The sequence below is a fragment of the Anolis sagrei genome, chromosome 3, assembly GCF_037176765.1.
Source record: "Anolis sagrei isolate rAnoSag1 chromosome 3, rAnoSag1.mat, whole genome shotgun sequence".
Classification (NCBI taxonomy): domain Eukaryota; kingdom Metazoa; phylum Chordata; class Lepidosauria; order Squamata; family Dactyloidae; genus Anolis; species Anolis sagrei.
Window position 1 is genome coordinate 221,802,737 of NC_090023.1, and position 19,861 is coordinate 221,822,597.

At 40.2% G+C, this 19,861-nt stretch overlaps 1 protein-coding gene across 1 annotated transcript; it reads left to right on the forward strand.

The window, feature by feature from the left end:
* The first annotated feature begins 2,964 nt into the window (after positions 1 to 2,964).
* Positions 2,965 to 18,800, forward strand: ERFE (erythroferrone). The gene is made up of 9 exons (XM_067465903.1): positions 2,965 to 3,314; positions 3,699 to 3,900; positions 6,475 to 6,597; positions 8,819 to 8,903; positions 11,039 to 11,253; positions 12,366 to 12,474; positions 14,080 to 14,170; positions 14,852 to 14,930; positions 15,805 to 18,800. Exons 2-9 carry the CDS (start codon positions 3,712 to 3,714, stop codon positions 15,901 to 15,903), a joined length of 990 nt encoding a protein of 329 aa, XP_067322004.1. The 5' UTR covers positions 2,965 to 3,314; positions 3,699 to 3,711; the 3' UTR covers positions 15,904 to 18,800.
* The last annotated feature ends 1,061 nt before the right edge of the window (positions 18,801 to 19,861 follow it).

Genomic DNA, 19,861 nt, shown 5'->3' on the forward strand with positions numbered 1-19,861 from the left:
TTGCTTCTTTTGAGTTTAGGCTTAACAAAAGTAAGATGTACTGTAAGCTCCCTAAACTCAAATGAAAACACTACTGCCTGATGTCATCCTAAAGCAGGCATGGGCAAACTTTGGCCCTCCAGGTGTTACCAACTATTAGGAATTGTGAAAGTTGAAGTCAAAAACACCCGGAGGGCCAAAGTTTGCCCATGCCTGTCATAAAACGAATGCCAAACTAGTCTTCAAGATGTTAAACTTCTATAAAATGAAAGCAGTATTCTCTTATCTTTCCATATCATTCACCTTCTGAACATGTATTCAAAGAGCTTTGGAAAGTGGGTTGTACAGTAAAGTAAATCCGCCTCTGCCATGAGTTTGGAGGGCTGAGAGGTCCACTATAGGCATTTTGCAGGCTGTTCTTTGTGACTTCAAGGCAAAAACATCATTTCTCCCTCTACGGTTGTCCTTGCCTGCACCAGATCTCTGATATGAATTTTCCCATTTTTTCTTGCTAGGGAACAAATTCCCACTCATGCATCCCTTTGCCTTGTTACAAAAGATTAAAAAATACACCTCCCATTTGCTGAATAAGCACAATAAGAAAAATATTTAAATTGCAATGTGCTTTTAAAAAGTTGTATACGCCTGTGCTTCAGTACTGTGAAAACAGCAAAGTTCAGTGATGCACAGTTTTGAACCACTGAATTCTCAAAGTTATATATTTCTTATATTAAAAGGGTGGCATATCTTTTCTCTAGCAAGACAGTGTGTGGATTGGCAAAGACATTAACTATGTGAGATTTTCATTCAGCCACAGGGTTCACTATTATTCATGATTTCATATATTCAGGTATGTGTGTTTGTGTTTGTGTGTGTGTGTGGGGGGGGGCATTACATTCTAATAAAACAATCATTCGCAAAAGATGACAATTTACCAAGGAAGCCATGTACATTGACTTTTCTTCTGCACTATAGTGTTTTTGAAAACAGATGGCATTTTCGTTCCCATGACTTCATTGGCATGGTCTTCCCTTCATGGAAAAGTGAATGAGAGAGAGGCTGAGGGAGCGGGAGAGAACAGCTTAGTTACATCACTCTACTGGGAACGGTGGCCAAGACAATGACCTGACAGCTCAAGAATGAAGCTTAGATTTCTCTCAGGCATGAAGTGAAGCTGGGAGGGCAAAACAATTATTCTCTCTCCTTCAGTGTAATTCTATGTGAGAACTCAGTCACAAATAGTCCAATATATCCCGGATGTCTTACTGTAGAAGAAGGAAAGCCCCCAAACTGAAGTTAATCAGCATTGCATATTAGTCATTAGAGCACATACCACAGTGTAATGGGAATACTTACTTACTTAGGCGATCCCTCTTTGTCCAAGTAAGATTCTCCCTCAAGGTCAGTGTACTGGTGATGGGTCCATAGGTGACTGTGGAGCCCTATTCTTGACCTGCATGTTCTTCCACAGTGAGGGCATCTGTTTCCAGGTGGAAGGCTGTCCCGGTCGGGGTTGGCTTGACGCATCTTTCTCTTGGCATGTTCCTCTCTTTCACCCTCCATTCGTGCCTCTTCAAATTCTACAGCACTGCTGGTCAAAGCTGACCTCCAGCTGGAGCGCTCAAGGGCCAGGGCTTATTTATTTATTTATTTACTTCATTTATATACCACTTTTCTCAGCCCTCAGGCGACTCAAAGCGGTTAACAACCGCAAAATACAATGCAAAACATCATAAAATTATTATGGGCCAGTTAAAACAATAGCAACAATAGCTCCCCAGTTCTTGGTGTCTATGCCAGAGTTTTTAAGGTTGGCTTTGAGCCCATCTTTAAATCTCTTTTTCCTGTCCTCCAACATTCCATTTTCCGTTCTTGAGTTCGGAGTAGAGCAACTGCTTTGGGAGATGGTGGTAGGGCATCCGAACAACGTGGCCAGTCCAGCAGAGTTGATGGCGGAGGATCATCACTTCAATGCTGGTGGTCTTTCCTTCTTCCAGAACACTGACATTTGTCCACCTCTCTTCCCAAGAGATTTGCAGGATTTTTCGGAGGCAACGCTGATGGAATTGTTCCACATCTCACAGGCATATAGCAGGGTTGGGAGGACAATAGCTTTATAAACAAGCACCTTGGTATCCCTATGGATCCCTATCAAACACTCTCTGCTTCAGCAGGAAAACTGTTGCACTCACAGAGCTCAGGCGGTGTTGTATTTCAGTGTCAATCTTGACTTTTGTGGAGAGATGGCTACCAAGCTAGCAGAAATATTGGAACTAGTGGCTTGTCCGGTATGAACTTATTGGGCATGCAGAAATTTGAACGAAGATGGACAGTGCAATTTTTTAAAGAAGTGATTCTATTTCTGCCCTGAGAGTATACCCCAAAGATTCTGGTCAAAGGAAGCTAGTATAATGCCAAGTTTTTAACTTTGTGTGTATGTGTGTGTGTTTAGAATACATTATAACTGTACTCTCAATTCACTTCTGACACTATAGATCAGGGGCCCTCAAACTTTTTAAACAGAGGGCCAGGTCACAGTCCCTCAAACTGTTGGAGGGCTGGATTATCATTTGAAAAAAACATGAATGAATTCCTATGCACACTGCACATATCTTATTTGTAGTACCAAAAAACAAAAACAATACAATAAGTAAAATGAAGAACAATTTTAACAAATATAAACTTATTAGTATTTCAATGGTAAGTGTGGGCCTGCTCTTGGCTAATGAGATAGGATTGTTGTTGTTGTTGTTGTGTGCTTTCAAGTCATTTCAGACTTAGGCTGACCTTGAGCAAGGGCTGGGTAAATGACCTTGGAGGGCCGTATCTGGCCCCTGGGCCTTAGTTTGAGGACCCCTTCTATAGGTAAATAAACAAATCTAATTGAAATGAAATTCTCACCTATTTTTTTTAGTTTTTTGAGTTGTAGTTTGCTACTACTGTCAGTAGATGTCTCTGTACTGACTCTAAAAATGAATGTGGGTGGCAACCCCAATGAGGCGGGGAATTCAAGCTTATTAAAGAAAGGGAAGGCAGCAAATATAATGCACCCAGGAGCAGGTGGATAGTGGTGCATTCAACTGAGAGGAGGCTTGGAGGGTACAAGTCCTTAGAAATCTTTATTTAAGGGGGAAAAAACACTGCAAAGTTCCTCAAGCAGCTATAGCTGTGAATTGGAAAGCTATAGGACTTCTGGTGTTCCAGTATAGTGCTTTATTTATATCTTAACAAGAGAATCCAAGAACAAGAAGATAAATTTCTCCTGCTTCATTTGGATACAGCTCTTTGCTCCAAGGAGAACAGCCTTGAGGTCCTTGAACTGGAAAGAGCTATCGGTGAGGCCATTTGATAATTATTTTTCTTTCATATTTCTCCCCAAATGCAGAAATAGCTCTAATTTTTCCTGATTTCACTAACAACCCAAAACCTCTGTCTAGTGTGGGGCATGTAATATGTTCACTTCTTTAGTTTTTAAAAAGTGATTCCTGGTTTATTCTCCTTCTCCTCTTCCCTCTCTTTTAAAAAAAAATCATGTATCTTGTTTGGGTCTGCTGTGAAAAAATTGAATACACAAAGCAATTCTGAAGACACAGCAGTTAACATGTTCCAGGAATCTATGTCATTTTGAAAAAACACAGCTTAAAAGGCTTTTTTGATTTGTGGTGTTTTTTCCTAAGAAATTCCAAACGATGCTTAATTTCATGATTCTTTGTCTGTAGAAACTGTTTGACAATGTTCCAGAGGATGTCTTGTCCCTTCCTCCTTTCTGGCCATCCACTTCAGTTATTGGCCATGGGCTTGCTAACAGTGACTTTTTGGATTGGCCCCGTGGAACCTGAAAAACATGGAAATGGAATCAACCAGGAGAAGAAACCCCAATGGAATGAAACAAGCCTTCCCTTGTTATCATCCAAAGGCAAGGTGTGCATGTGGGATACAACAGGGCTCACTAATTCAGTGTGCTGTTTTACCACCCATTCCCTTAGAAAAACTTCTTATTTGTATATAGCAGTGGTTCCCAACCTGTGGTCCATGGACCACCAGTGGTCCCCAAGAACTGAAATATGGTCCGCAGCCTCACTGTTACTACACCATTGCAATGACAGTGACCGGTCTCCTGAAACCATGTTGTGATACTGAGACAATGTCATGTTGGGAGAGGCTGACTACCCACAAAAGGTGTGACAACAAGCCTCCTGACTGCTACTTCTTTTCCTTCTCCCTCCCTCTGAGCGGAGCTGGCCTGTTCCTGGGATTATTTGATTGACAACATCAGCTCTAGATTATTAAATATGGTTTTCTGTGGACGAGCAGATGGCAACTACTGGATGGCATATGTTCTGTACCAGAAACTTGAGCTGATGTGGTCTACCCAATGCAGTTTTCTGAATCAGTGCCCCAAATAACAAAACCGAATCTAAAGTTGACCAAGAACTGATTCGTAACCCTTTTGGTACTAATGTTGGAGAGTGGTCCCTGGTCAAAGTGGTCCCTGGTTTAAAAAAGATTGGAAACCACTGGTGTATAGCTTTAGAATAAACAATTCACAAAAACTAAAACTGGAGAAGACAGTAGACAGCCCAATGTCATTTCATTTTGAAATGTTGTATGAACAATTGGATGTGATAGTCTGCTCCTGTGAGATCCAAAGTAAATGACTTGAGAAAGAGCTCTGTGAAGCTCACTAGAAACTTCTGATTAAACATGCAAAGGCCTGCATAATAAATTACAGCAATAATCCATTTTATTCCTGTATTGTGTCTACTGCCATTTCCAAAGAATCACAGAGTTAGAAGTGGACACAAGCACCTTTTAGTTCAATCATCTTCCATTCAGGAATACACAACTTGAAGCATTCTTGAAAGATGACCATCCAATCTTTGTTTGAAGTTCTCCAAAGAAGGAAGGCCCAACACAGGTTAAATGTTGCTTGTTTGACTGATATGCTCATTGCATATTAATCAACGAGTAGACAAATATGGAGGATAGTACTATTTATATAGGAAGCTTTATACCATTACTTCTAGTTATGAGAAGAAAGATACAGCTCTACTCTGGAATAAAGGTGAGCAACTAAAGGCAGGATTGGAATCAGATTTCTGCCCCTAAAACTCTAGGGCCCTCGTGGATGGCTCAAAATGTTGGAAGGGGGTTAATATCAGAAACTGTCAGCCATCCATTGCTGGGTTAAAGGAAACTGGAATTTTTATGTGCTAAACACTACGGGGATGAAGTGTGGTTTGGGAAGCTGCAACGTCCATCAACCAAAAAAGCCAGTCATCTTTCATCTTTTCTTTGGCCAGAAAAAAAAAAATAATGCTGAAGACTTTGAAGGGGATGAAGGTGACAAACAGCCTTGGGATCTGCATGTGGCCCTACAGCCACATTTTGCCTGCCCTTGCTCTGAAACTATGGTTCAGGGTAGTTGAAACTATATCTGCTCAACTAGAAAGCAGAGAGGGATTTTTGTCTGGAATTCCCCTGTTTTTACATTGTTGCTCTTTATTTACTGTCCTGATTTTAGAGTTTTTTAAATACTCTCAGCCAGATTTTGTTCATTTTCATGATTTCCTCCTTTCTGTTGAAATTGCCCACATGCTTGTAGATTTCAGTGGCTTCTCTGTGTAGTCTGACATGGTAGTTGCTAGAGTGGTCCAGTATTTCTGTGTTCTCAACTAATATGCGGTGTCCAGACTGGTTCATCAGGTGCTCTGCTACTGCTATGGCTGAATTAATCTGCAGTGCCTTTCATGTTCTTTGACTCGTGTTTGGACATAAGTAAAGAGCAACACTCAAAAAACAATGGAATTCCAGACATGAATCAATCAAGTTCAGATAACACCTCCCAACAAAGGATTCTCCAGGCAGCAACCAGCCAAGCTTTGATGCTGCAAGGCCATTAAATGCTAATCAAAGTGACCAGTTGCAGCATTCACACTTGCCTCAAGTAGACAAGAGTTCTTTCTCCAACCCTGGACATTCCACAGATATATAAACTTAACTTGCCTAGTTTCCAGTAGACTTTACAACCTCTGAGGATGCCTGCCATAGATGTGGACAAAATGTCAGGTGAGAATGCTTCTGGAACATGGCCATACAACCCAGAAAACTCACAGCAATCCAGTGATTCTGGCCATGAAAGCCTTCAATAACACATTGTATGCATATTGTCACAGTTTGGAAAGTAGATAAAATCAGACATAACAGTTAATAGCCCTTCGCAAGCAAGGAAGAAAAGCAAAATTCACTCCAGACTTTGGGACGGGATTACAAATGACTTTGAAATGAATAGTGGGAAAAGCTAGGCAGATGAGGTAGATTGAATGAAATATCACGATTGATATTATATGGAGGCAGCAGCCACAGTGAGCAAATAGAATTATCAAAGAGCTTTGAGAAAAGCATTTGTTCCCGTCTGTCTTAATTATTCCAAATATATTGCTACTTTTAAAAAAATCTTTGCCTTTGCATTGACTTTTTTCTCATTTTAAAAAGAATCCTGCCCCAGGAAAAATCAACAGTGCCATCTCTCGAGATGCCTGGTTGCTTCTTATGAAACAGTCAAGCAATGGGGTGACTGTCAAGAAAGCACCCAGAAGCCAACCCCAAAGGTTAAAGGTAAGGAATATTATCAAAAGTCTGTTAATATTAGAAATTCTTGGAATTTGATATAGAAAGCCTGGTCTTTCCGCAAAAAAAGTTGGAATTCCCCAAAATAAAGTCTTTCAGAGACATTTTAATATGACCTTCAGATCTACATTTCATTCAGGCTCAAGGATGGGCCTGCTTGGTGGATGCTCCCAGATTATGGAATAACTTTCTAATTTAGCCAGACCTGTTAGGGTCACAGCTTTTAAAATGAATGTACTGGGCTTTTAACAGATTAGTGTGGAGTTACTTACTGTTTTTACTGGTGTTCTAAAAGAATAATTCCTTAAACAGTTTTAATATGGATAATTTATTTCATTTTAATCTGAGTTTTTAAAAATCATGTAGGATTTCTTTTTTGGAAAATGGTATCTGAACACATTGAACTACCTGTATTTTCTTAGCATTCTTAATTATTTTCTGATCCATCCCACTCCATCCTCCAATAAAGAGCTATTTGTCTGCCTCACATGGTAAAGACTATTGACTTAAATTATTCTTTAATGTCTTATGCAATATTTCACTACTCCATGTTGTGACTCTTCTTAAAACATTGGGAAATTAGCTAAATTTACACTCAAATTTTCATGTGCTTCTTTTGAAGTCCTAGGGGGTGGAAGTAAATAGAGCAGAGCTTTCCAAGCTGCGTTTTGTGACATGTTAGTGTGTCAGACGTAGTGTGTAAGTGTGTCATACAAACATAATGAGAAATGACAAAAAATATTGAAATGCATGTTATCTTACAAAGCACATCTTTTTAATATATAAATGAAAGATTTTCATGAGATACGTTGTGTCCTCATACATTTATATATTACTATTATATTTATGATGCAAGTCTAAAATGTGTATCACCAACTTGAAATCTTTGTGTCAAGATCCAGGGCTCTGCCAGTATGCAGGCAGAGGTGAACCAAGAATAACACCCAGTTTGTGTTCCAAAACTATTTTACTTGAAACATTAACTTAAACACTTTGGCCGTTTCAAGGTCCCAGTTCAAAATATAAAGAGAGGTCACCACCGAAGAATATAAAGCAAAGACTTATAACAAGGAGTGTACTACAAACACAGATAGCCAATGATAAATGTCCAAGGAGCAAGGGTCTAAAACGTAGTCATCTTTCCATGGGTCAAGACAGAAAAAGCCAAAGTTCAAGGGTAGTCCAGACACAGTAGTCGAGGGTCAGTACAGGGATTCACAGTTCATCAAGGTCCACAGCAAGATCCAAACACAGTGAGGTTCACCATTACAATAATCTTTTTGGTTCAAGGTTCCACAAAATAAAAGGATTGCAAGGGTTCATGATACAGGTCTGGATACCATAATCCACCAACTTAGGAGAAACACCACCAGTATTCACAGCCAAGTGTGGCAGATACTTTTCTCCAAAGAGGAATCTCTAAGCTACCTCCTTTTATGAAATTAATCACAGTTGCATCCCATCTCATAAATCATCCTCTCTGAATTGCTGCCCCCTGTGAGTTCTTACAGATAGATTACTCTGACCTTTAGAACCCAGGACTGAGATTAACCCCTTCTATACCTTTTGCAGCATCTCCACCCTGCTAGTCATTATCCTGTTTTACCCATTACCAACTGCCAGGCATGACCCCAACCACCATCAACTACATGACATTACAGTTTGAAAGTTCTGCTAGCATATGTATAATCTGGAGGAGAAAAGTGGCAGGCAAGAAAAGGGTTAATCATTCCTTGTTATGCTCTTTTTCTCTACTTTACATTCTCTTCCCAAGTCTTTTTACGCATAGAGAGACACACACACCATTGATGGCATAATGTGGGTTTAATATTATTGGCTTCACACAAAATTAATCACAAAACAATTCATCAAAAAGACATGTTATATTCTTCCACTTTTGGGATTTATAGCCAAAGAAAGCATCAGCAGTTGGACAGAGACTCATTTTGATGAGACACGTGCATATAATTTGCAGATTTGTGTCCTTTTGTGACCTGGAAATTACTGTTCTTCTCCTTGCTTGACTTGAAATAATTGTTGAACCCCCTTCAAGTGTATTAATTCAACAAGTGGCAAACACCTCAGAAAAATAGAGCCCATCTCTGTGGCCTGTGACATGATGATTGACCATAGATAGGTGGATAATCACTTTTAATATCCGATCTAAAGGGGCAAGCCTTTAAATCACTGTCTTGTGTTTGGATTCTAGGCTGACTTTCGTGGTCCAACAGGACCTCTTGGAGCCACGATTACTAAGAAAGAGATGCTAAGAGAACTACGATTGCTACTTAAGGGTATGGAAAATTGCTGTACTCCATACTAGAAATACTGTGACACTAAGCCGATATGTAAAAAAAAAGTGAAATAGGTCCTTGATAACTGAATATTATTTATTATGGTTGTTATATAATTACTAGCTGTCCCCTGCCACACATTGCTGTGGCCCACATGGGGGTTCTGTGTTGGAGGTTTGGCCCAACTCTATCGTTGATGGGGTTCAGAATGCTCTGTGATTATCCCTGCAACTACAACTCCCAAATGTCAAGATTCTATTTCCCCCAAATTCCACCAGTGTTCACATTTGGGCATATTGAGTATTCTTGTAGAGTTTGATCCAGATCCATCATTGTTTGAGTCCACAGTGATCTTTGGGTGTAGGTGAACTCCAACTCCAAATCCAAAGGACACTGCCCACCAAACCCTTCCAGTATTTTCTGTTGGTCATGGAAGAACTGTGTGCCAAGTTTGGTTCAATTCCATCGTTGGTGGGGTTCAGAATGCTCTTTGATTGTAGGTGATCTATAAATCCCAGCAACTATAACTCCCAAATGACAAAATCAATTTTTTTGAGTGAAGGACATACATTGGATTGTTAGGTGTCTTGTGTCCAAATTTGGTGTCAGTTCGTCCAGTGGTTTTTGAGTTCTGTTAATCCCACAAATGAACATTACATTTTTATTTATATAGATAGTGTGGAAAGAGACCACAAGTAATAATAATAAAAATAATAACAATAATAGCAACACTTCATTTATAATCCACTCTATCTCCCCAGGGGACTCAGAGTGGATTACAACATACACAGATAGGCAAACATTTAATGCCTTTTTTACAGTGAAATAACAATGACACACAAATACACAGAACAAAGGTAAAGGCTTCCCCTTTCATCTCCGGCTTCTGGAAGGGGTGCTCAACTCCGGCTATGGGGAGGTGCTCTTTTTCCATTTTCAAACTGAGGAACCTGTTGTCCATAGACACCTCCTGGTCATGTTGCCAGCATGACTGTGTGGGCACCTTTATTACCCATTATCTATTGATCTACTCACATTTGCATGTTTTCGAACTGCTAGGTTGGGAGGAGCTAGGGCTAAAAGCGGGAGCTCACTGCCAACCTTTAGGGACATCCTATGCAACTTTCTACCATGCAGGAAAACATAATCAAGACACATAGATAGCTATCCATTCTTTTCCTAAAAGCCTCCAGAGAATTAGACTGCATCGCACTCTGAGGCAACACATTCCACTGTCAAACAACTCTTACCACCAGAAAGCTCTTCATAATGTTTAGAGAGAATTTCTTTTCCTGTATTCATCTCCTAGTGTCTGAGGCAGTAGAAAACAATCTGGTTCCATCTACAATATGACGTGCCTTCACATATTTAAACATGGCTATCATGTCCTTCCCAACCCTGTCTTCTCCAGGCTAAACATTCCCAGCTTCCCAAGTCACGACTCTCAGACCTTTGTCCTAACGATACATCTGGATTCTAAAAAGGGAAACTATGTTGTTTTCTGGTTACAAGTCATATTATTTTTTAAGACGATCAGTTCTGCCATTAAACTGTGATTGTTGCAAGGCTGAGGATATTCCCTGCAAATCCAGCTTTATAGATCCCATGAGATGATGATGATGATGATGATGATGATGATGATGATTATTATTATTATTATTATTATTGGCTTAGCCACTGGTCAAATGAAGCCAAGGTTCTCTTGTGTGTGCTAGTTGGCTGCACTCTCTGTATTGGAAAAAAGTGGAATATAAATACATTAATTAAATAAGTATTGTGTACACCAGGTAGTCAAACTTAATAAATTAGGTTCCATTGACATTGCCATATAATGCAGTTCAGTGAAGTTAAACCGCATTCTGAGTTGCATATCATTCTTATTGAAAGCAGTGAAGCTTGAGCTAAGTTTTCACATTGATTTCAGTAGAATAAAACTAAATTAACTTAATCTGAATTGAGAACTTTCAAAATATGTTTTTTTTTCTTTTGAACCAAAAGGGATTTTGTTTTTATAGTCCTCAAAAGTATATTTTCAAAGCATTGCATTTTTGGTTAACCTCTATTATGTTGTTGTGGGTGAGGCTTTGATCTTGGGCCCAACATATGTATTTAGGGTTGTCTTTCTGATTCCTTAGGAATAATTCGAGAACGGGAAGGAGTCAAAGCCTGCAAAAACTGCCAGGAAGAGGAAGACGGAGAAGGAATGGAAAAGAAATTATTTGCCCACATGAGTGGACTACTCCTAGAAAGCAGGGAGCTAGCGAGAGTGGAGGCAGCCTTCTATTGCCAGATCCAGAAGAATCTTTCAGTGGAGCAACGATCACTGAAAGAGCTTCAACTCTATTACATAGTGAGTAGCAGAAGGAGAAGAGATTGTTTCTAGTTGGTTTCCTCCATTTCAGACCATCATCTCCATTTTGTTGTTCATTCATTCCCTTCTGACTCTTTGTGACCTCATGGACCAGCCCACACCAGGGATCCCTATTGGTAGTGGCCACCCCCAGCTCCTTCAAGGCCAAGCCAGTCATTTCAAGAATAACATCCATTCATCTTGCCCTTGGTCGGCCCTTCTTCCTTTTGTTTCTTCCATTTTCTCTGGAAGAATCATTATCTTCTCCAAGCTTTCCTGTCTTCTCATTATGTGGCCAAAGTAATTTGCCTCCAGTGAGCAGCCGAGCTTTACTTCCTGGGGTATGGACTAGTTTGATCTTCTTGTGGTCAAGGGCAGGCATGTAGCCGGGGCGGGGGGGAGCTTGAGCCCCCCCCCCCCGAAATTCTCATGGTGGTTCGCAAAAAGGCCTTACTAGTGCATTATTTAAACTGTTAAGTTTAGTCATATCATGATCTGATCACCATGCTCAATATATCCCATATGCATGGGGGTATTGGGGTAACAAAACAAAAGATTTGCTAGGGTAGACCCTCTTTCACTCAGACTCAGCCCCCCCCCCCCCCCCGAATTGAAATCCTGGCTACGGGCCTGGTCAAGGTGCTCTCAGTATTTTCCTCCAGCACCACAGTTCAAAAGCGTCTATCTTCCTTCCCTCAGCCTTCTTTATGCTCCAGCTCTTGCATCCATAGGTTACTGTGGGGAACACTGTTGCTTTAACTATGTGGATCTTCATTGCCAGTGTGATGTCTACTCTTCAGTATTTTATCGAGATTGGTCATTGCTCTCCTCCCAAGAAGTAAACGTCTTCTGATTTCAGGCTGCAGGCTGTGTTTGCAGTACTCTTTGCACCTAGAAATACAAAGTCTGTCACTGCCTCCACGTTTTCTCCCTCTATTTGCCAGTTATCAATCAGTCTGGTGGCCATAATCTTGTTTTTTATGTTTAAATGCAACCCAGCTTTCACACTTTCTTCTTTCACCTTGGTTGAATATCATCTCCATATACAGGGTTGGGGGAGCTGGAATGATTTTCTCTGCACTTGGTGACTCTTTTCATTTGCTTGGTTTCAGCCTAAAAAGGGGGAGGTGTTCCATCGTGGCCTAGGACTAAACCTTACAAGTGGCCAATACCACGCTCCTCTCAGTGGATATTACATCTTTAGTGCCACACTGCATGTTGGTAAGTGCTAAAACAATCCGCTTGTCTTCAATAGAGAAATGCTCACAGTCAGAGCTGGCGCATCATTTCTTTCACTTCAAGTAAATATTCAAGCTGTCTCTCCCTCTCCTCTCTCTTTTAATTGGAAAGAAACATTTGCCAACTCCAACTGTATGAAGGTGGGAAGACTACAGTCTGACACTATCAGTTCTGCTTGGATAAATATTTTCTCTAATGAGGAACCACAAAACCTCAAAGAGAAATTTATCAGACAAGATGGAGAAAGGATTGTTAATGATTTCATTAAGGACATACTACTTGGCTGGCTGCTACTAGATTAGAATTGGAATATACCTACCCACTTGTTCAAAAGGGTATTTCATTCCCTCCCTAGTTTGTTTGTTTTTTTGAGAAATACAGTAGCCAATAGTCAGAAGACTACTTTGTGTATTATATAGTGTATTGAAATTGAAACATGGGTGGGACTTTTAGGTACTGGAACAGTGCTTGGAAAACATATTTCTCCCTATAGTTTCTAGCCTAGACTATATATAGAACGTGTGTCAGTTCAATTGCTTCATATGTTTCAGATGACTTAAGTGTTAAGTCTTGATAATATTTGCAGGGGTAATAATAAGCTCTTCAAGGGGTGGAAAGTAGTTTTTAATACTATGTTCTGTGACTGATGTATTATAAATGCAATAAGCTTACTAAACGGACAATGACCTTAAACATATGAATAGCTATATATTCTCACTCTTGAAAGAAGGTGCCCTGGAGGGCTCATTATAAAATGAGAGCACGACGTGTGAAAAAGATCTTGGAGTCCTTATGGACAATAAGTTAAACATGAGCCAACAATGTGATGTGGCGGCAAAAAAAGCCAATGGGATTTTGGCCTGCATCAATAGGAGCATAGTGTCTAGATCTAGGGAAGTAATGCTACCCCTCTATTCCGCTTTGGTTAGACCACACCTGGAATATTGTGTCCAGTTCTGGGCACCACAACTCAAGAGAGATATTGAAAAGCTGGAATGTGTCCAGAGGAGGGCAACTAAAATGATCAAGGGTCTGGAGAACAAGCCTTATGAGGAGCGGCTTAAGGAGCTGGGCATGTTTAGCCTGAAGAAGAGAAGGCTGAGAGGGGATATGATAGCCATGTATAAATATGTGAGAGGAAGCCACAGGGAGGAGGGAGCAAGCTTGTTTTCTGCTTCGCTGGAGACTAGGATGCGGAACAATGGCTTCAAACTACAAGAGAGGAGATTCCATCTGAATGTGAGGAAGAACTTCCTGACTGTGAGAGCCGTTCAGCAGTGGAACTCCCTGCCCTGGAGCATGGTGGAGACTCCTTCTTTGGAAGCTTTTAAACAGAGGCTGGATGGCCATCTGTCAGGGATTATTTGAATGCTTCCTGCTTCTTGGCAGGGGGTTGGACTGGATGGCCCATGAGGTCTCTTCCAACTCTTTGATTCTATGATTCTATGAACTTTTTATGGCTATGCATTGGAGTAATGAATAGAATAATTAAATGAGGTCAGATAGTTTCCAGCTGTTGAGGCCAAAGATTGATTTGCAACAGCAGCTACTAATCTTGTGTCTCGGCTTAATTCTTGCTTGCTGCAGTTCTCAATGACTATGCAAGGAAGAGCCAGCCATGTGCCCGAGATCGTTTGCGCTTGCTGATCTGCGTCCAGTCACTTTGCCGCCAGAATATGTGAGTATGTTTAGCAGAAGGCATTCGTTTATGCATGTTGGCCCGGCTTTGTCCTTTTGATATGTGGTTATGATGGGAAACATCACACCAACTTGAACAACTCTAAAAAGGGAGCAGATAAATTCAGGAAGATTAGATAATCGGCACCTACTGTTCATGATGGCTTAAAGGCAGCATGCTTGTAATACCAGTTCCTGTGAAACACAAGTGACAGAGTGCTATTGGGTTCATGTCCTTTTGGTAGACTTTCATAATCATCTGATTTGCTCCCATGTGCACAGGATACTGAAATGGGAATATTAATGGGATTGTTGTGAGTTTTCCAGGCTGTATAGCCATGTTCTCTTGACATTTCACCCACATCTATGGCAGGCATCCTCACAGGTTGTGGGGTCTGTTGGAAACTAAGTAATATTAATTGTTTGGTTCACAGTTTCCATCCAGCATTGTTTGAACTCTGTTTTTAGTCTTCACTGTTTCTCCCAATACAGCTAATCAGTTTATGGCTTGAGTTAAATATGTAAATATTTAGGAGGTTGAACAGATTTCCAAAGAAAGAGAGCAGTGGATGAAACTTGATGTAGCTATTATGAGAAAAGCGGCATGAGTTCTTTAATCAATGGAAGAAAGGAAATCATTTTATCTGGCATTAATGAGGATACTGCTATCTCTTGCTTTCAGTTCTCTGAAAACAGTAAGGCACTTGGACAAAAACAGGGAACGCTTCACAGTTTCACTCACTGGAACCCTCTTTCTGCAGGTGAGCATTTGCAAATAAACCAGTAAAGCTTTGAATGGGGAGTTGTGAATACTTGCACTTGAGGGTAGTACAGATAGTCTAACAACTTCATCACACTAGAGAATGAATCCACTTTAAATCCGGTTTCTGTCTCCTGCAGAATGCTGGGGTTTATAGTTTAGTGAGGCTGTTAAAGGTTCCTCCCTAAACTACAAACCCCAGAATTCTGCAGGAGGCAGCAACCATATTTAGAGTGGATTCATTCTCTAATGCAATGGTTCTCAACCTGTGGGTCCCCAAATGTTTTGGCCTTCAACTCCCTGAAATCCTAACAGCTGGTCAACTGACTGGGATTTCTGGGAGTTGTAGGCCAAAACACCTGGGGACCCACAGGTTGAGAACCCCTGCTCTAGTGTGATGAGGTCACTAGTTAGTCAGATGTAGTTCCATCATTGTAATATGTGGATAACAGAAGATTAATTAATAATTAATTGCACAAGTCTGACAACACTGTCCATTTTCTCCCTTCTGGCCCAAACAACAGATATTTTCCAATTTGATTATTTGTGGATTAGATTAATATAGTCTCTTTTGGAATCTCTAAATTTTCCAGCACAACTCTATGGAAGTTAACCAAAGAGTCACTTTGGGGGATTTAGCAATTCTTAGAGAATTGTTATCTCAGTTAAGTAAAATAATGTTTTTTATTCACTGTTTTTCCATTTTTTGTTGAGTTCCTGCACCCTTAATGATGGCAAATGTGGAGAACTGATTGTAAAAAATAGTGTATTACAAAATATGAAGCATTTAAAAATAATCCCAAGAGTTGGTGTTTGGTTCAATATAGAATATATTGTACTTTGCTTACTCACTCATTTTTGCTTCTTTATCATAGGCTGGCCAATATGCTTCCGTATTTGTCGACAACGCATCGGGGTCCTCCCTTGTTGTCCAGAGAGGGTCAGACTTCAGTGCTGTCCTTCTGGGCGTCTGACTGACCTACACCCACCTTCCCTTAAGCTGGAATTTTATTCGCCGTGAGCTAAGCTTGGCCATTCAGTCTTGCACATGGAGAAGGGAACATTAGAAGGAATATACAGCTCTTTGTCTGCAACATGAGCACATCCATGCTGCATCTTGATGCTTAAACTTGTTGAGATGAAGAATTGGACTGAGAAAGATTAGTAGCGCATGTGGTAAAACTGTTGAGAAAGCGCTAAACAATTGCCCTATAGACAAACTCTGTTCTACAGTGTCAATGATTTCATCTATTACTAAATGGTGGTTGACTAATAATTTGTCTTCAGAAAGGTTTTCTCTGACTTACTTTATCCTCAAAAATATATGTTTTGTTTTGAGTGAAGAGTCTCCAAGACTAGTTTCCCTCCCCCTTTAGAAACGTATTCTCTGCTCAACAAGAATAGGCTATGCAAAAGGCCACTTTTCAATGATATTATTATCTTATGAGTTGAGCCATGTGCTAACATATAGCTGGCAACGTGTTAATGAAATAATCAGGCGACCTATGCCTACACATCTCTTTTGGGTGTTGGTGGTGGTGGGATGCATTCCTTGTTCATTTCAGATTTTTCTTCTATTCCTCTAAAATGACTGGAACCCCTTGACATATTTGGGGTCTCCTGCAGATCTTCCAGAAGTCATGGAAGATGCCATTTTTGACTTGCATCTGGCTGTCACATAGCTGGGTATATCTCCACCATACCTTGATTGCCACAGGTAATTACATGGCCATGAGAGTCAGCAGATACAGGTGGATAATGACTCCTACAATAGTCATGAGATGTTTATAGTTCTTCCGTGGTATAAGTTTAGGAATATCTCCTGAAGCAGGATCAGGATCATGGTCTCAGACCTTTTCATGCTCAAACACTTACCCCCTCCCCCAAATATATAGATTTATTGTTTTTGTGTGGAATGTACCAACTATCTGATTTCTTCCTGACATAGAAATGTAATTTACTTTATGATTCTGTTTATATATGATGCTAAAGAAACTGTTAGCTACAAAATTTGGCTCAGGTTTCATAGAAGCATTGGCTTGTCTTGGTTGCTTCACTGCTAATCCAGCTCATCAGTGGTCTTGAAAATCCATCAGACCACATTGTGCTACTAGTAAGACAGAGGAAGGATGTATTTTGAGCACCACGTTTTGGGACTCATTTAGGTTTATCAGGGCAGACATATATAGTATTACATGCATTGCACCCTCTGGTAACATGAAGGAGGAAGGCAAAGGTACTTCCCTTTCTTAGTAATTGTCTGTACTTTCCCTGCAGCTGCTACAACGCACTATGATAACCAAGAAATCTAACAAAATACAGACCCTCCCTCTACTCCTACAGCAATCCGAGCACGTAGGCAAACATGCTTTTGTATGCGTTTTCTTTTTTAAAAAAAATCCAAAGAAATTGGGAATGCACACATTTTAGCCTAAGATATGGCTCTCTGCAGATAACACTCTTTTATATAATCACTCCCTAGAAGCTATCATTTAAAAATGTTCAGCAAAGTTTACTGTGGAAACCTTTGATACAAGTGGGTGTTCTAGTAGAGTGCCAACACCAACAAGATTTGCTGCTGGTCTACAGAGATGCAACCATTTACATGGAATCCAGATACCCATGTCATACTGTTTCCAGGGAATGAGATGATGGGTGTTTGAGTCTTCTTCACAGAAAAGGACCCACCAAGTAAAAAATCTGTCCATGTCAGAAAAAATTCTAATATTGTATCTGTAGCAACTAGGTTTTTATATACAGGCAGTCCCCGAGTTACAAACATCTGACTTACAACCGACAAATAATAAAGAATGGGGGTGAGACAACAGGAAGTCAGAGAAATCTACCCCTTGGAAGGGAAACTCACTCTTGAAAGAGCTGTCACGGGGAAAAAGTGTCTCTACTGAAACTTTCTCACCAATCCTTGTTTCCACAGCATGCCAATTTTTTTTTTCAAAATCCAATTATCACAGGGACAGAAAGTGAGGCCAAAACTTCTGAATGGGGACAGACAGCAAAACAGACACCACTGAGATGTTTACCCTTCGCTATGCTATGCAAAGCTTATGTAAATGTATGGAGTTACACTTTTAAAATGTCCCTGTTCTGACTTACATACAAATTCAACTTAAGAACAAAGCCCACAGAAGCTATGTTGTTTGTAAATAGGGAACTGCTTGTAACATGATTTCTTCACATTGTTGAGGAACATATTCACACACAAGCTTGTTTTCACTACATTATTTCCAAGAGTCATGAACTGCAGGTAGAGAAGAATCTTTTTCCTACCAGTGAGAAATCAGCAGAAGACCTAAAGCAGTGGTTCCCAACCTTTGGTCCTCCAGGTGTTTTGGACTTTAATTCCCAGAAATCCTAGCCAATTTACTAGCTGTTAGGAATTGTGGGAGCTGAAGTCCAAAACACCTGAAGGACCAAAGGTCGGGAACTACTGACCTAAAGCAAAGATCAAAACTAGTTTTGAAGCAGCTACCTATATTGAACTATTTCATACAGCTAGATGTTTTAGGAAAGACAAATTCTTAGTAAGCAGTGCTCCCACCCTTCCCACGCTGGAGATGCCACTTTAGCCTGATAAGGCCCAGGAGGTGCCCTGCCCTCCAGTGTGATTAGCATTAGCTCTCCTACTGCAGCTGTTTTCTAATAATGTTTCCATTCTGATCTTTTAAGTGTATATTAATATATAAGCTATAAAGTTTTTGTAAGCTTTATTTATTGTGCTATATTGAAGAGAATATATATACAATGCTTTTGCATTCAGATATGTTGTATTTCCTTGGAAAAAGAGTATACAGTAAGACCCCAGTATCCATGGGAAATATGTTTCTGGATTTTCTGGATTAAACATTTTTAAGCAGAGGCTGGATGGTCTTCTGTTAGGAGTGTTTTGATTGTGTGTTCCTACATGGCCGGAGGTTGGACTGGATGGCACTTGTGGTTTTTTTCATCTCTATGTTGCTATAATTGCACTTCTTCCCAATCATAGCATTACACCCAATTTCAGCATCACATAGATGCATTGCACACTCCAATCTCCACCCACCCCCAATTAGTTAAAACAAATCTTACCACCTCATTTCAGATGTGTATTCACTAGGAATAGCCAAATACTACTGCCATTAATTAGGTAGTGGCCTAAACTCTATTACTTCTGGCTAGAGTTAAATTAATTGGATTTATCTGTGATGACTCACCAATTGCCTGGATCAGTCTACTGCAATTGGAACTAACAACAGTATTGCAACCACTGAGTTTGGCTTGATATAACGCTTGCTTGCAAGCAAACATGAATTGTTTTGTGTGTGTGTGTGTGTTGAAGCAGTACAGAAAAATATCCATTAGCTTTCACCACCTTTTAGCCAGGCCACATTTGAAAGATATCTTCTGGCAAGAATTCAAAAGAGTACCCAATTTAAATATGTAAAACATTCAGTTGAACCCTGTTTGAGTCTGTGCGCACAGGGACATGCACACTTGTACTAATGCCATAAAGGTTTATCTGCACGATTCCCTTTCTGCAGCTTTCAAGTAAAATCTGCAACTCCCTTGAAAACTCTTGAGTGATTCTTCAACAATGGCATCATGTTATTGATACTTCCATGACAATCAGGAAAGACGTTTGTTGTCAGGGAGCCGGTGATGTGGAGTAGTTTGAGTGTTGGACTAGGAGTGGGTTCTAAATGTGATCGAGAAAGGACTGGGGACCCTTTAAAAGCCAACTTCTAAAATAAGCCACAGTTTTAATATATCCATGCCCTTCATAAATAAAAAATGTGTGTTGTATATTTGGGCTCTAGACCCTGAAGCACAATGTGGCTGGCAAAGGAAAATATTTTAGACCACTTTAAGAAGTCAGTGAAGACACTGGATGACCCCATCTGATCCAGGTGCAAACCTCTGAAACAATGAATGGAT

What these genes read in the sequence shown, in the direction of transcription:
- ERFE (XM_067465903.1), top strand. Translation starts at nt 3,712, where the DNA reads ATGTTCCAGAGGATGTCTTGTCCCTTCCTCCTTTCTGGCCATCCACTT. An exon ending in AGCTTCAACTCTATTACATA is followed by an intron (nt 11,254 to 12,365) that starts GTGAGTAGCAGA and finishes GCTTGGTTTCAG; the next exon opens with CCTAAAAAGGGGGAGGTGTT. An exon ending in CTGGAACCCTCTTTCTGCAG is followed by an intron (nt 14,931 to 15,804) that starts GTGAGCATTTGC and finishes TCTTTATCATAG; the next exon opens with GCTGGCCAATATGCTTCCGT.